At 40.0% G+C, this 14,982-nt stretch overlaps 2 protein-coding genes across 2 annotated transcripts in view; one reads left to right on the forward strand and one right to left on the reverse strand.

The window, feature by feature from the left end:
* Positions 1-5,434, forward strand: part of aktip (akt interacting protein) — a 38,647-nt gene extending 33,213 nt beyond the window's left edge. The window contains exons 8-10 of the mRNA XM_078400381.1: positions 2,037-2,144; positions 3,177-3,237; positions 4,450-5,434. Of these exons, the coding sequence (XP_078256507.1) occupies positions 2,037-2,144; positions 3,177-3,237; positions 4,450-4,557 (277 nt within the window). The 3' untranslated portion in view covers positions 4,558-5,434. The remainder of the gene's footprint in view (positions 1-2,036; positions 2,145-3,176; positions 3,238-4,449) is intronic.
* Positions 5,435-6,976: 1,542 nt separating this feature from the next.
* rbl2 (retinoblastoma-like 2 (p130)) overlaps positions 6,977-14,982 on the reverse strand; it is an 81,441-nt gene continuing 73,435 nt past the window's right edge. The window contains exons 20-22 of the mRNA XM_078400382.1: positions 14,146-14,360; positions 11,893-12,057; positions 6,977-9,685 (exon numbers count right to left, since the gene is read on the reverse strand). Of these exons, the coding sequence (XP_078256508.1) occupies positions 9,515-9,685; positions 11,893-12,057; positions 14,146-14,360 (551 nt within the window). The 3' untranslated portion in view covers positions 6,977-9,514. The remainder of the gene's footprint in view (positions 9,686-11,892; positions 12,058-14,145; positions 14,361-14,982) is intronic.

Genomic DNA, 14,982 nt, shown 5'->3' on the forward strand with positions numbered 1-14,982 from the left:
CCTGCTGAGTTACTCCAGCATTTTGTGAATGAATACCTTCGATGGTGTGCATACACTTTTTGTTTGCTGAACAGTTGTATTATGCGCCATATTATGAATTTTGGACATCAAAATTATGAATTTGTAAAATCAAACGTTGGAAGGTCTGGTTTAGAGATACAGCGTAGAAACAGGCCCTTCGGCCCACTGAGTCCGCACGACCAGCGATCCTACACACACTAGGGACAATTTACACATACATCAAGCCAATCAACCTAGTTACCTGGATGTCTTTGGAGTGTGGGAGGAAACTGAAGATCTTGGAGAAAACCCACATGGTCAGGGGGAGAACGTACAAACTTCGTACAGACAGCACCAAACCGGGGTCCCCGGCGCTGCAAGGCAGCAACTCAATCGTTGCGCCAATGTAATGCCCTACGGGTATTCCTAAAGTCTTTCAATGTGCTAATATTTGAATGTTATACTGGAGATGATCAGAAAGTGGAGGTCATGAGGGTTGCACGCAATTACTGGCCATAGTTTTTCTATTTCCACGCTTTGTTGTACATGTGTGTACAGGGCCGCACGGTGGCGCAGCGGTAGAGTTGCTGCCTTACAGCAAATGCAGCACCGGAGACTCGGGTTCGATCCTGACTACGGGCGCTGTTCTGTACGGAGTTTGTACGTTCTCCCCGTGACCTGTGTGGGTTTTCTCCGAGATCTTCGGTTTCCTCCCACACTCCAAAGACGTACAGGTTTGTAGGTTAATTGGCTGGGCAAATGTAAAAATTGACCCGGTGGGCCGAAGGGCCTGTTTCCGCGCTGTACCTCTAAATCTAAAATGTGTACATCCAGAGTTTGTTGCCAATTTCATGGTGTCCTCAGTAATTGTAACATTTGCAAAATCCAATCGTTAAATGTGGTATTGATAATTTTTTGTGTTTTAAGTGACCTTTCAATAATACTGATGTTTGAGCTGAATATTAACAATTTTATAAGTTATCTGAGAAATGATGGAGGGAAATGGAAATGAGTAACTTTGTCTTGCGATTTTAGAACATAAGAACAGACCAGCACAGGAATAGGCTCTTTGGCCTATAATGTATGTGTGGAACATGATGCCAAGACAAACTAATCTCATCTACCTACGCATGATCCATTCCCTGCATATCCATGTGCTTATCTAATAGCCTCTTAAATGACAGTCGTATCTGTTTCCACAATGTGTTTCTGGGGACCCGCTTTGGCAACACATCTCCTTTTAAACTTGGCCCTCTCACCTCAGAGCTATGCCCTCTACCTTTGACATTTCCACCCTGGGAAACGGATTGTGACAGTCTACCTTCTCTGTGCCTTTCATTTTATATACTTCTATCAGGTCTCCCCTCAATCTCGGGCGTTCGATAGAAAACAATCCAAGTTTGCCCAACCTCTCCATGCAGCTAATACCCCTAATCCAGGCAGCATTCTGGTCGTTTTTAAATAGAAAATATGATTTGAACAGTGTTTGGAATATTGATCTGTCTTTCATCCCTTAAATTGCTCTGAAACATCATGGGATTCTGTGTGGGCCAATATCTATTAGCCGCATCACCTAAATGCCACTGAGTTGTGTAAATAGGGTTGCAGTGTTGATTTGCACTGTTGTGACTTTGTGCAGGTCTTATGATTTGATAATTTGAGGTTATTGCTCTGACAGAAATCTTATGCCTTCACTTCTTATCAAGTCCACATCACAAGATTAGAAATTGTTCAACTAGAGCTGAACCCACTTCTCGGCATCTGCATACAATTGCGATTTGTGCTTGTGCGTGGTGTTGGAAAGATTGGTGGAAACAGGGCTGTGACGTGAACGGTCTTTCCTTGATCCCATGCCTTCATTAAAATCATGAAAAGAATGTTCGGGATGATTAAAAATAAAACGGATGTGAATTAAAGATTTGAAAGCAAGCACTGCAGTTTTAAGCCCAGTCTTTCTGTATTTTTCAATTGTTCTCAAACATGCTTGATTAGAAATCATTCAATCAGTCAGTCTGAAGTTGTATTTTCTTTTTCAGATATGAAAAAGACATTCATTTATTCAAAGGCAAAGTAATTGATAGTGTGAAACTATGCAATAGTCATCTTTTTGATCAACCTAATATGGATGACCCTTATGCAATTAGGTGAGTTTTGGTCATTTTGAAACTAATTGATACCTTGCCATCAGTAATTTTCTTGTATACAACCTATATTCTTTGCAAGTCTGTGCATAGAAGTTTGTCTTTCAGCTTGTTATTGTCACAAGTAAAAGATCATTTAGATATTGTCTACAAGTAGCCATTTTATATTTGGTCAGTCACTTGAGTACCATTTGTGCTGTTGTATACAAAGACTTTTGCTGAACAGTATGCGGAGAATAATTTCACTGCACCTCGGTACATGTGACAAGAAAGCACCGTTGAACCATTCTTTAAAAAATCATTAATCCGTTAAGTGGGAACTTGGTAACAGCTTAAATATTCAAAGGGTAAGAATAGGCTGGGAAGGCAGCAGATCTCAACCTTGTTAGGACTTCCGTGCCAATCGGTGGGCTGAATTTACTATCTGCAGTGGGGCTGTGGAATGGAGATCCATTCCCGTAGTCGACTTCAGAGGCCAACTTTGCAGGCTGGTATCTCTGCCCCTCAGCTGCCTAAGCTGACAGTTCCAGTACCGTTGGACTTGTCTGAGGCCATGGTCACTGTTGGTCCGACAAAACGGATAATCCTGAACGTCTCTGGAACCAAGGGTGTCAGAAAATCTGTGGTGGGCCTGTACTTTTAGATTTAGATTTAGAGATTCAGCGCAGAAACAGGCCCTTCGGCCCACCGGGTCCGCACAGCCCAGCGATCCCCGCACATTAACACTATCCTACACCCACTAGGGACAATTTTTTTAATTTTTTTTTACATTTGCCCAGCCAATTAACCTACAAACCTGTACGTCTTTGGAGTCTTTAGCTAGAAAGTCTGCAGATGAACGGAATAGTTTCTTTAAGGCAGAAAAGTCAGAAGGTCACTTGGTGAAGCTCCTTAAGGGCTGTCAATGCTTGTGCAATCTCATACCTCCAAGGAAGCATTGATTTTTAAAGCAGGGAAACATTTTGACCTTCATGTGCAAAGTGAGAGGTAAATATTATTTTCTTTTTTTTTTTTAACTACCCGTTTCTTCCAAAGCTTTTCACCCTGGAATCCAGCAGTACATGAAGAAGCCAGAGAGAAGATGTTATCTCAAAAGGTAAATTAATTCCGTACATTGTATATTGAAAAGCATTGTGTTCATGGGTACCTGGCTAACATGTCAGCCAGCTGACCTGTTCCCCATGACAAATAATAATAATAATAATAATGTATTTTATTTATATAGCGCTTTTCATATACTCAAAGACGCTTTACAGAGATTTAGAGAACATAGGGAAATGAATAAATAGATAAATAAGTAAATAAATAAACGAACAGAGAATGGAGACAGAAGGTGAGGTGACCTTCAGTGGTTGAAGGCAGTACTGAACAGGTGAGACTTCAGCGATGTTTTGAATGTGGTGAGTGTGGAGGAGTCTCTAACGTTTTGGGGTAGTGAGTTCCATAGGGTGGGAGCAGCGATGGAGAAAGCCCTGTCCCCCCAGGATCTGAGTTTGGTCCGGATGTGGGGGGATAGGATAGGTTGCACAAATGCACTGTGCAATCCTTGATCGTAACTCTTATCATTTCTTGACACAAATGCCTTGTATTTGTATTGGATGCTAGTGGAAAACGAGTGCTTGTGTGCATTTCAAACAAAGCTCGCCCAAATACTTTTTATTATATGCAATAATCTTTTGACCTGGTGCCATTTGATTTTCATTTGAGAGAAATCTGCTCCACAACAGTTCCTCTTGCTCTGTTTCCAGTAGCATTGTTCAAATAATAGTCTTGAGCTTTTTATTTTTGTCTTCCTTTCTCTTCTCATGCACAATTCCTACCCACTCCATTCACAGATGTATTAAAGATTAAATATCATCTTAGATAGGTTCCTCTGGTGCTGTACCTTACCCAAACGTATCCAGGATCAGACGCTTAGTCTCCAAGTTATTTAAGTCCTTGCCTTGGCCTCAACATGTTTTATGATGAAACTTGCCCCTCTAGGCCAAATGTTTGGTCATGTCCTAACATCTTGTATGGTGTGAAGTCATATTTTGATTAATTATGGTAAAAAAAATTATCATTTTATTGAAATGTTTAAGATGTTCTCTTTCAACTCTGCTCTTGGTGGGAAAGCGTTTTGCCCCTCAGTCCACCTTTAAAATGAACTTCAAACTGTGAGCCCCCTTTCTCTATCTTTCACATTGCCAATCTTGTAAAAAGCTTGAAGGATCTAGTTTTGAAGTTGTGATACTATTTTCCATTTTATTGTGCAGCCTTTCATTACAGTTGTGAGATGCATGGTGATTTTATATTTTCTCTTGCGTAGCGGAAGCCTGAAGATCAGACGAAAAGCATGCACGTGTCTGGCCTTTCCTGGGTAAAACCTGGTTCAACGCAACCTTTCAGCAAGGATGAAAACACTGCACAAACCTAGGACATCTTATCAATGGCACACCAGGCACTTTCTACCTATTGAGGCATAATGGACCAGGTTAATTGAGATGTAATTGTTTTGTGTTGGTGCAGAAGTTGGACTTTTAGCAGTGACAGTTTAAAAGCAAAACTGCAGAAGATGGTGTTTCCTGATGCATAAATTATAAGACATTTTAATTATTTTTTGTTTGAATTCAACTTTTAACAAAGTTTGTAAGACTTGCATTTTTTTTGGAGACCTTTACTACCTAGGTAATTTTGGCAATACAACTATCAATTATGTTGAGGTGGTTAAACTGAATTGCGTGGTTCTTTCATAAAGACGTCACCCTTTTTGTAATACTGCCATTGTGATGTAGAAATGTTTTTCATGTTTCGGGGCTGGCCACTGGAGTTTTGTGGTTTTGAGTTTAGACATTGAGTAATCATTCAAATCAACCATATTTTACATAATGTATGACTTTTCCATTTTCATAAAGTCACAATTGAGTTTTTTAAATGTAAATATTAGCATATAAATTTTGTAAATAGCATTTTTGACCCTATAGTTAGCACTTTGAGATGAAATGGTGCTGAAAGTGACATCAGTTCATTGGATTATACATTTGGTAGGTTGATCTGTTGAAGGAACAAAGTGCTTTCAGTGAGCCAGAAGCTTGGTAAATTTGGTGGTCTTAGTATGCTGTGTGAGAATAAGTAATTCAATTTGAAGAATATTTCCTAGACATTTTCATGTTCTGATTATCTTGTGCAATAAAACAGCACGTTGTGTTCTGAAAGTGCTGTTTACTTGCAGTGGGGTCTATTAAAAGGTGAAATAGCTGCAAGCCAAGCGACTGATGTCATGGCTTAAACTTTAAAATAAAAACAAACTAAAACTGCAAGCTGCTCTTTCACGTTTGTTTACTATGTGTGCACATGTACATGATATCCTTTGTCCACAAAGTGCTGGAGTAACTCAGTGGGTCAGCCAATATCTCTGGAGAATGTGGATAGGTCACATTTTTGAGTTGGGACCCCCATTACCTATGCAAGTTCTCCAGAGATGCTGCCTGACCCACTGAGATACCCCAGTACTGTCTTTTTTTTGCCTCTGCCCTTTTGACTTTAGTTTTTTTAGAAGAATGTTGTCAATTCCAGTTAGGTACGACAGCCACAAGGTGGCGCTGGGTTGCAAATTGATCAGCTTTGGTTTTTGCTCTTGTGTAAACCTTTTAGCTGTTAACTTTTTTGAATGTTAAGCTCTTGACCTAGTTGTGAGTTCTTTTTTTTCTCCTGCTTTGCTTATCAGCAAGATCTTCAGCACAATAAGCAGCAAAAAGCTTTGTTGCAGACACAAGACTGCAGATGCTGGAATCTTGCAAAGTGCTGAGGTACTCAGCAGATCAAAAAGCAACTGTGGAGGGAATGGCCAGATGACATTTTTGGTCAGAAGCCTTCAGACTGATTGCGGTAAAGGGTAGAAAGATGGAAAAGAGTAGAGCAAAGCCTGGCAAGTGATGGGTAGGTACGGGGGGGGGGGGGGGGGGGGGGAAGGAAGGGAACATGGTGGGCGAAGGGAACATGGTGGGCGAATTCTACTTGGGTAACTTCCAACCTAATAGTACAAGCATTGAATTCTCCAAATTCACATAATACCCCCGCCCCAGTGCACATCCATTTCTCCCACCAGCCTAGTCACCCTGCTCCTTACCCTTGTCCCAAGTACCATATTTCCCTTTTGTCACTTACTTCACCCATGTACTAATTGCTTTCTCTCCACTTATCACTTGCCAAGCTTTGTCCTGCCCCACCTCTTTTCCATTTTTTCTCCCCTACTCCATCAAGTTGAAGAAGATTCCCAACCCAAAACATCATCTGTCCATTCCCCCCACAGTTGCTGCCTGATTGGCTGAGTTCCTTCAGCACTTTGCGTTCTCATTACCTTGTTCATTGTTCCTTATTGTATAATCTCTGGCCTCAACGTCCAAAACAAATTGATCACTTTTTTTGGTATTGCACCACTTGCACCTAATTGTAGATTTCTTCCAAACCTTTTTTTTCCTCATCATGATTATTGCAATCTAACCCGTGACTGGGATTTTGAAAAAAGTGTTAATAATCAACATATCTATTGTTTTCCCCCAAAATGTTACTGTTCTACTGTCTTTTTTTATATTATCTGCTGTCATGCAACACAAACCAGGAATTTGATCTGAACTAAAAGTGCAATGTGATGGGAGATTGGCCATGCTTGAAATAATGGATAGGGTTTATCAAAATGAGGCCAACACTTGGTTACTAAACTGTTACAAAGGAAGATAGGATGGGATTTAAGGTTTCAGTCCCTTAAACTCATGGGAACTTCAAAGGAAAATGATTTATGTTATTTAAAATTTAAATATACCATTTAACATATACAATTTAACCTCGTCCTTCTAGAATGCAATAATACACAATTGAGTTATCTTTGTCATAAAATGCTTGCTTATTCCTATCTTGAATGATAAAATATGGACAATTAACTAAAATGAGGTCTCGTGTCAACATGCAGGGGGATGTTGATAAATAAATATTGGTGCGGGAATCTTTTAAAAAAAAAATCTATCAACATACAGAAATAGCAAAACAAATAGTAACCTTTTGGTTTTAACCTGATTGTAAATCATACGCCATTTTCTATTCTGGTAACATACAAGTAATTTTATAAAAGGACACAGCCACATACAAACATTAAATCAAATGTTCACAACTCTTACAGAGATACAACACAATAACATGTTTCTTAAAGAATCAGTTATCATTTAAATACTTTTCATAGATTAACAAGCTTTAAAGCAAATTGTTTTTAGTCACACTCGTGAAGGGTCATTTTTTAAAAATGGGTGACCAGAAGTATTGCAATAATTTCCAAACTTATTTCTGGGCTATACTCATTTACTGCCAATTATAGTACAATAACCACTTAACAAAATAATTGATATCTAAAATTAATTATCCCCTTGCAATCAATCTTTTAATGTAACACAATTTAGAAATTGTATTCAAAGATTGATATTAAAAATGTACTCCCATCTATTTAAAAAATTTAATATTTGCTTTTCACATTGATCTATAATTCTCCCCATTCATAAATAATTGGATAAAGGTCATATGAGACCATTTTTTCCTCCTTCTTTGAGTGAGCCACAATGTGCATTTGGATGTTTTCAACTAATCTGAACAACATGGTAAGTCTATGGTGCCCAATAGAATTTGCTTCACTTCTAAGATTTGGAATGCTATAGTATCAACTTATTTTGTGCATTGTATGAATGTTTTGGTATTGGGTACCTCCACAGCCGAGAAGAATAAGTGTCTGAGAAAGATCACTAACACATTTGCACATAATATTTGCATCTGGTTGAGAATTCTATTGCCAGAGGTGTTTTAAAAACAATTAAGTTCTTGCGAACTTGAACCATTAAAGAACTGATGAGAACTAGTTGCTTACCTCATCTGTGGTTGTTAAATCCAAATTTTGAGGCATTCCTCTACCTGTTTTATGCCAATGAAATAATAATAACGTAGAATACAAACTATTGTCCATACACAGGACAAAATGAGAATCGCAGCTATGTAACGAGCGTTGTGGAAACCAGAAAACTGGCACTTTTGCTAAAGGCAAGTCAGGCAGCATCTGTGGAAGGAATGTTACAGCCAGGACCATTCTTCTGAAACATCATCTGTCCAATGCCTCCTCAGGTGCTGCCTGACCCTCTGAGTTCCTCCAACACTTGGTCTTGCTCTTGATTCCAGCACCTGCAGTTCCCAGTGTCTCATTGAATTACATATTCAGTACACCTATGTGACAGAATATGTGACAGCGATGCATTATATGGTGCATGTGCTAATAGTTTGCTACTTGACTCGTTTGATTTGGATATTCAAAGATCTTTCATTTAAAACTTGCTCTTTCCAATTGTTGCCTGACCTGCATTTTTTTGTTACTTTGGATTTATCACATCAGCATGATTTTATTTTTTGCAGGAGATTAACAAACTAGACAATAGAAAATGTAACGTCTAAGCATCATATCCAGGATGAAAACTTCACAATATTATTGAGCATCTTCCTTTTTAGATGACCATTATATTTATGAATGGAAGCTTTTGCCTTAATATTTTCTGTCCTAAGCTGCTGGTTCTCCATTTTAAGCTCGTGTTACTCCTGATAGCTGTGTATTTATTATTAGCATGCTCTTCATAGGATCAACTGTGGGCAAATGGGACTGTTTTAGATGGGACATCTAGGTTGGCATACACAAGTTGGGCCGAAGGGCCTGTTTCAGTGTTGTATGACCCTGAACTTGCCTCAACATCTCCTGCCAGTTTTGGGGATGAAAATCCATTGTGCATAAACAGATTGACACACCGAATGTAATCCACAAATGTGGAATGTTGATGGGAAGTATAAACACAGCTTTGGGAATTTTCACCTTGTTTCCCCATCTGAGCAGTTACACCAAAAGGTTCCATATCAATAATAGGATCATATCCTAAAGCTTTGCTTTAAACATAATCTGCTCTTTCTAAAATGTATTAATGTTATGACATTTAATCTGAGTTTACATACAAATGCATTAATATTAACTGGTTTTGGTATGAAAAGCTTAGATTTTAAAATATTTTGCTTCATAAATCTTAAACTAACATTCCCTTGTCCGATCTGTTAACTTAAGCTGCTTTACAAAGCAAGAAACTGGCTATCTGTTAAAGCAGACCCTCCCTTCTCCACTGAATTTTTCCACAGCCTATGTTCACTGCCATATTGACCCTGGGAAAAGCTTTAAGCATAGCTGTAACTCTCTCTGGTCTACCTTTCCAGTTTTTGAGACTCTTAGAGGGGAGGACGTGGAAGCTGATGCAATTAAAAGGCATTTATACCAAAGCCTGTATTATATCTCAGCAAATTACCAAAGCCAAGAGGTACAAATAGCATTAGTGTGAGCCTCGGTCATTGGCTACGTCTTGCAAACGTCTATATAGTGCAGTATGGTTCTCCTGACAAACCCTCTTAGCTGGCAATTCACTGCTGTCGTCCAACGCCAAGCCACGTTTCTTGGTTGGAGTTTTGCCAGTCTTAATCATACTGTTGATATCCCTCAGCCTCTGCAGGTGGGACAAAAAAAATCAAAGAAAAACATCTTTTGAGTTACAAGAAAATGAATGTTTGGCTTGTTTCTAAAGCTCGTATTAAATATTAGGGTAGCAGAGTGGGATCAAATAAGATCTGAGAAAAATATTAGCACATTTGATGGACAAATTTATTAGGACAGTGGCTGTATAAACTCTACATAAAAACTATCTTCTCTACATTTTCTTTATGGGGGGGGGCAGGCAGCAGAGAGAAACTGTTACTCGAAATGCACTGTGCTCATGCATTTTTTTTTCTGGAAATACTCAATTCTAACTGCCTGTGATATGTCATGCCTTAAACTAAAACAGTGTTTGCACTAGCCCAGCCTACCATGTAGTACTTTGTTAACAACATCCTTCTTCCAATATCTTTCCCACCACTCAGGCACATTAGCTGTCCTGGAGGTACATTTCCTGTGGCTAAAGTAGTAAAAAACAAAAACTCTGCCAACTCTGTAAACTACTCCCTTGCTTCCTGTTACCTCCTAGGATGCACCTAGTTAGACCTTGGCGATTTATTCTTCTTTAGGAACTCCCAATGGTGAAGAGTGCTATAGTGGCAGAGTAGCTGCCTTACAGTTTTTTCCCTGGGTGCTCCAGTTTCCACCCACGTTCCAAAGACTTGCAGATTTGTAGGTTAATTTGCTTCTGTAAATTGTCCCTAGTCTCTAGGATAGAACTAGTGTACAAATGATTGCTGGGCGATGCAGACTCGGTGGGCCGAAGGGCTAGTTTCCACGCAGTGTCTAAAACTAAACTAAATCTACATAGTATTGATCTGCTCCAGCAGGTCACTATCCCTTCCCCTGAACTCACTCACTTCCATGTCTTTCTTCAGGGTAAACATTGACAAGAAGTATTCATTTAAGATCTTGCCCATTCTCCCTCACAGATCATCCTTTCGAACTTTAAGGGGACTTACTTTCCTCCCTAGCTACTCTTTCAATATACTTAACAGAGAATCTTAAGAGATTCTTTATCAATAGACAATAGGTGCAGGAGTAGGCCATTCAGCCCTTCGAGCCAGCACCGCCATTCAATGCGATCATGGCTGATCACTCTCAATCAGTACCCCGTTCCTGCCTTCTCCCCATACCCCCTCACTCTGCTATCCTTAAGAGCTCTATCCAGCTCTCTCTTGAAAGCATCCAACGAACTGGTCTCCACTGCCTTCTGAGGCAGAGAATTCCACACCTTCACCACTCTCTGACTGAAAAAGTTCTTCCTCATCTCCGTTCTAAATGGCCTACCCCTTATTCTTAAACTGTGGCCCCTTGTTCTGGACTCCCCCAACATTGGGAACATGTTTCCTGCCTCTAATGTGTCCAATCCCCTAATTATCTTATATGTTTCAATAAGATCCCCCCTCATCCTTCTAAATTCCAGTGTATACAAGCCCAATCGCTCCAGCCTTTCAACATACGACAGTCCCGCCATTCCGGGAATTAACCTAGTGAACCTACGCTGCACGCCCTCCATAGCAAGAATATCCTTCCTCAAATTTGGAGACCAAAACTGCACACAGTACTCCAGGTGCGGTCTCACCGGGGCCCGGTACAACTGTAGAAGGACCTCTTTGCTCCTATACTCAACTCCTCTTGTTATGAAGGCCAACATTCCATTGGCTTTCTTCACTGCCTGCTGTACCTGCATGCTTCCTTTCATTGACTGATGCACTAGGACACCCAGATCTCGTTGAACTCCCCCTCCTCCTAACTTGACACCATTCAGATAATAATCTGCCTTTCTATTCTTACTTCCAAAGTGAATAACCTCACACTTATCTATATTAAACTGCATCTGCCATGTATCCGCCCACTCACACAACCTGTCCAAGTCACCCTGCAGCCTTATTGCATCTTCCTCACAATTCACACTACCCCCCAGCTTAGTATCATCTGCAAATTTGCTTAGTATCATCTGCATTATCGGCCAGGAATTTCTCATGTTTGCCCTCATAAGTGTACTCCCACATCCTTTGTGCTCTAAGGGACTCGCTTGATCCCAGCTGCTCATGTACGATGTGCTGCTTTTTCTTGAACAGACCCACGATACTCCTCATCAACCACTAGAACTAATCCCTTTTCCAAGAATTTAATCTGTCGGATAAATTTGTCGCAGGTGATTTTGAACACTACCTGACCATATGTTGGTTTTTTTTGGAAAGAATCGTGACTCACCTTTGAAGGACTTCTGCTGAAACAATAAAACATCTTTTCTCGTGGTGAAAGGGAACCTCCGTTCTTGTGTGGTGAAATGTAAATCGAATGATGCTGAGAGAGTAACACTCTGCGGGGCGATCCTGTCCGTAGGGAGGGGAAGGGGGATAAAAGTGGAGCTTCACTCTGCACAAACAAACAAATTAGTCAAACTCGGGCATATGCAGCAATAGCAATGTTTAAATACCTTAATCATATTCCAGTTTTTCTTTTACAATTTATAAAACTCTTCAAACATTTTGACCACTGACACAGAGTAAACACTAGTTCATGTAAAAAAACTATTGTTTATTCGATTTGCATTAAACAGGGCAAGCAGTTTGCAAAACACCAGTTTAAGAATAATAAAACTGGTACTGATTGCCCTGTTTAGTATAAATTGAATAAACAATACATTTTTGATATCTCCACAGCTTTAGCCCGCCCAAGTTTGGGCGTGTTTGCAATAATTGAGCACTCATTTACTCATAATTGAGTAACTAATTTTCACCCAGCCACAGCTAACAATGGCTTGTTTCCTTTATCATCGTTACTTTTTTGCATATCTTTCATTCATTTGTTCAGTTTCCCTTCCCCCTGACTCTCAGTCTGAAGAAGGGTCTAGACCTGAAATGTCACCTATTCCTTTTCTCCAGAGATGCTGTCTGGCCTGCTGTTACTCCAGGTTTTTGTGTCTATCTATAAATTATCTCCATATTTCATTAACAATACCAGAATTGCCATAATCTGCATTTTTTTTACCATACAAGATTTTATGGTCTTAGATTTTAAATACATTACAGGAACTCTTTTGTCAAATAAGAATTTAGAGGCATTTTTGGGGCAATTTTGCACATTTGGAGTTAAAGCTTCGATTAGACATTAGCTAAGGATGCTTCTCTTTCTCTGAGCTAGAAGAGGACTCCATCCTACACACACAACCCAAGCATTTAAAGTATTTTTTTAATTAGTGGAGAGTGAATTCAGGGTTTTGGGTGTGCATGGCAGACATTCCAAACAGAATCGCTACAAAATCACATGCACAGTGATTTTTAAATGTTAATAGTTCTCTCTTGTGGTACAATCTGGGAAGTACAACTCTACAATTCAAACTTGGAACAGCAACACAAATTTAGGACAGAATGTCAAAATCCAATATGCATATTTTTTTAAGTAGGCATAACCCCACAGAAAGACTTCTGATGAAATTCCCAGAGGGAGAAATGAATCAACCAACAAACTTCCTGCCTGAACATCAACCACACAAACAAAGACTTCAGATATGTGAAAGTTGTCCACAACTGTAAATTGGTTTGCAAGCTACATTGACTTGCACTTGCATGGGCAGGCACAGGTAAGTGTACCTAGTTTGGTTAACTAACATGGTTGGCAAGACTTTCAGTGCTGTATGGTTCTATGTCTCCATGACCCTGCATTCTAAATGTGCTTGCAACTTATTGCAATCAAGGCGAGTAGCATTGTACTTCATAAGTTAAAGGAGCAGAATTAGGGCATTTGGCCCATCAAATCTACACCATTCAATCATGGCTGATCTAGCTTTCCCTCTCAACCCCATTCTTCTACCTTCTCCCCATAACCCCTGACACCAAACTAGTCACAAATTTGTCAATCTTGTCAAGCCTTAAAAACATCCATTGACTTGGCCTCCACAACTGTTTGTGTTAATGAATTCCACAGATTCACCACCGTCTGACTAAAGAAATTGCTCCTCATCTCCTTTGTAAAAGTACGTCTTTTGCTAAATATTTATCGTATGCCTTCTTGAACCATGCTTCCATTGTAATTACATTTACACTGTAGTGGCCAGAAATAGGCTGGACGCCAGGCAGGTTTAGAAAGTTCTTTAATGCAGGTTGTGAGCATCCACTCACAACGAGTTCCACCGAAGGGATGAACACTCCCCATAAACCCCGTAGCCTGTGGGCAGTCCCTCATCCCTGTCCGTCAAGTGCCGAGGGGACTGACCCATGGAGTGACCTAATATCCAGGGACCGCCACAACACTTTCACCATTGCATAAAACATCCAAATTTCAGCCTAACACCAATAATGGTTAGATTGTTTGTTAAGTTTCAAGCCTGAATTCCATTTTAAAGTTATTGCTGCAAAAGTAGTGTTTGATCTAGAAAAAAATGCAAGTGTGTTTATTATTCACGTTGGTACGTTCCAAGTTTTCATTAAATGAAAATTCCCACTATTAAAACTGACAACTCACCCCATTTTCCATCCTTGATGTGGAATATTTCAGTGCAAATGCTTTTACTCTTCGGATGTAAATGTTATTGTAGAATTGAATGAGATCGCCCCTCTCCTCCTCTTCCATGTCGCTGTTGGCTCCAGCCAGTCGGGTAGGGGTAGGCGGTGCACTACTTGGTTGAGGTACTGGGAGTGTACTGCTGGACCTCATGTTTGGACTGGAGTCTCTACTGTCTAGCAAGAAACAAGAGCACATCTTACAATCAAAGTTCACCAAAGGTGCAAATCACACTGGTTAGGAACAATGACATGAAAGGTCAAGTAGCAAGAGGAGATGCTATACGGATTGAAAAACTGTCCTAGAGGCAGAAAGTACTTTGTGCCCAAAGTCTCTGTCCACTTGGTTCCAAAAGATGCTTTAAAAAAAAATAAATCTGTACAAGCGGACCAAATAAACAAGGAAGAACAAAACAAATTTTAGCCAAAAACAATTAGAATAAAGCATCAGGATTAATTTTCACACTATTTTTGGACATCAACTAACTCTTCTAACCCAGAATATGAACATTGAATTCTCTAATTTCAAGTACTAATCCCTTTACCATCTCCTTTCCCACCCCGATGCTCTCTCATTTCACCCACTACCTCCTCTGCCCCCCCCCCAATCACACTGCTCCCCTTTTGACTCCCCTCTTTCTCCCCTTCCTCCCACATCCTTCTATCTGGCTTCACATTGCACCCCTATCCTTATCTCCTGATCTCACACTTTGTGTCTTTTCATCTCTGGCCAACTATCTCCCAATCAAAAGCAAACCCTCACCTGTATCCACTTCTCACATGCCTGTCCCGGTCCCTC

Source organism: Rhinoraja longicauda, chromosome 6 (genome assembly GCF_053455715.1).
Source record: "Rhinoraja longicauda isolate Sanriku21f chromosome 6, sRhiLon1.1, whole genome shotgun sequence".
Classification (NCBI taxonomy): domain Eukaryota; kingdom Metazoa; phylum Chordata; class Chondrichthyes; order Rajiformes; family Arhynchobatidae; genus Rhinoraja; species Rhinoraja longicauda.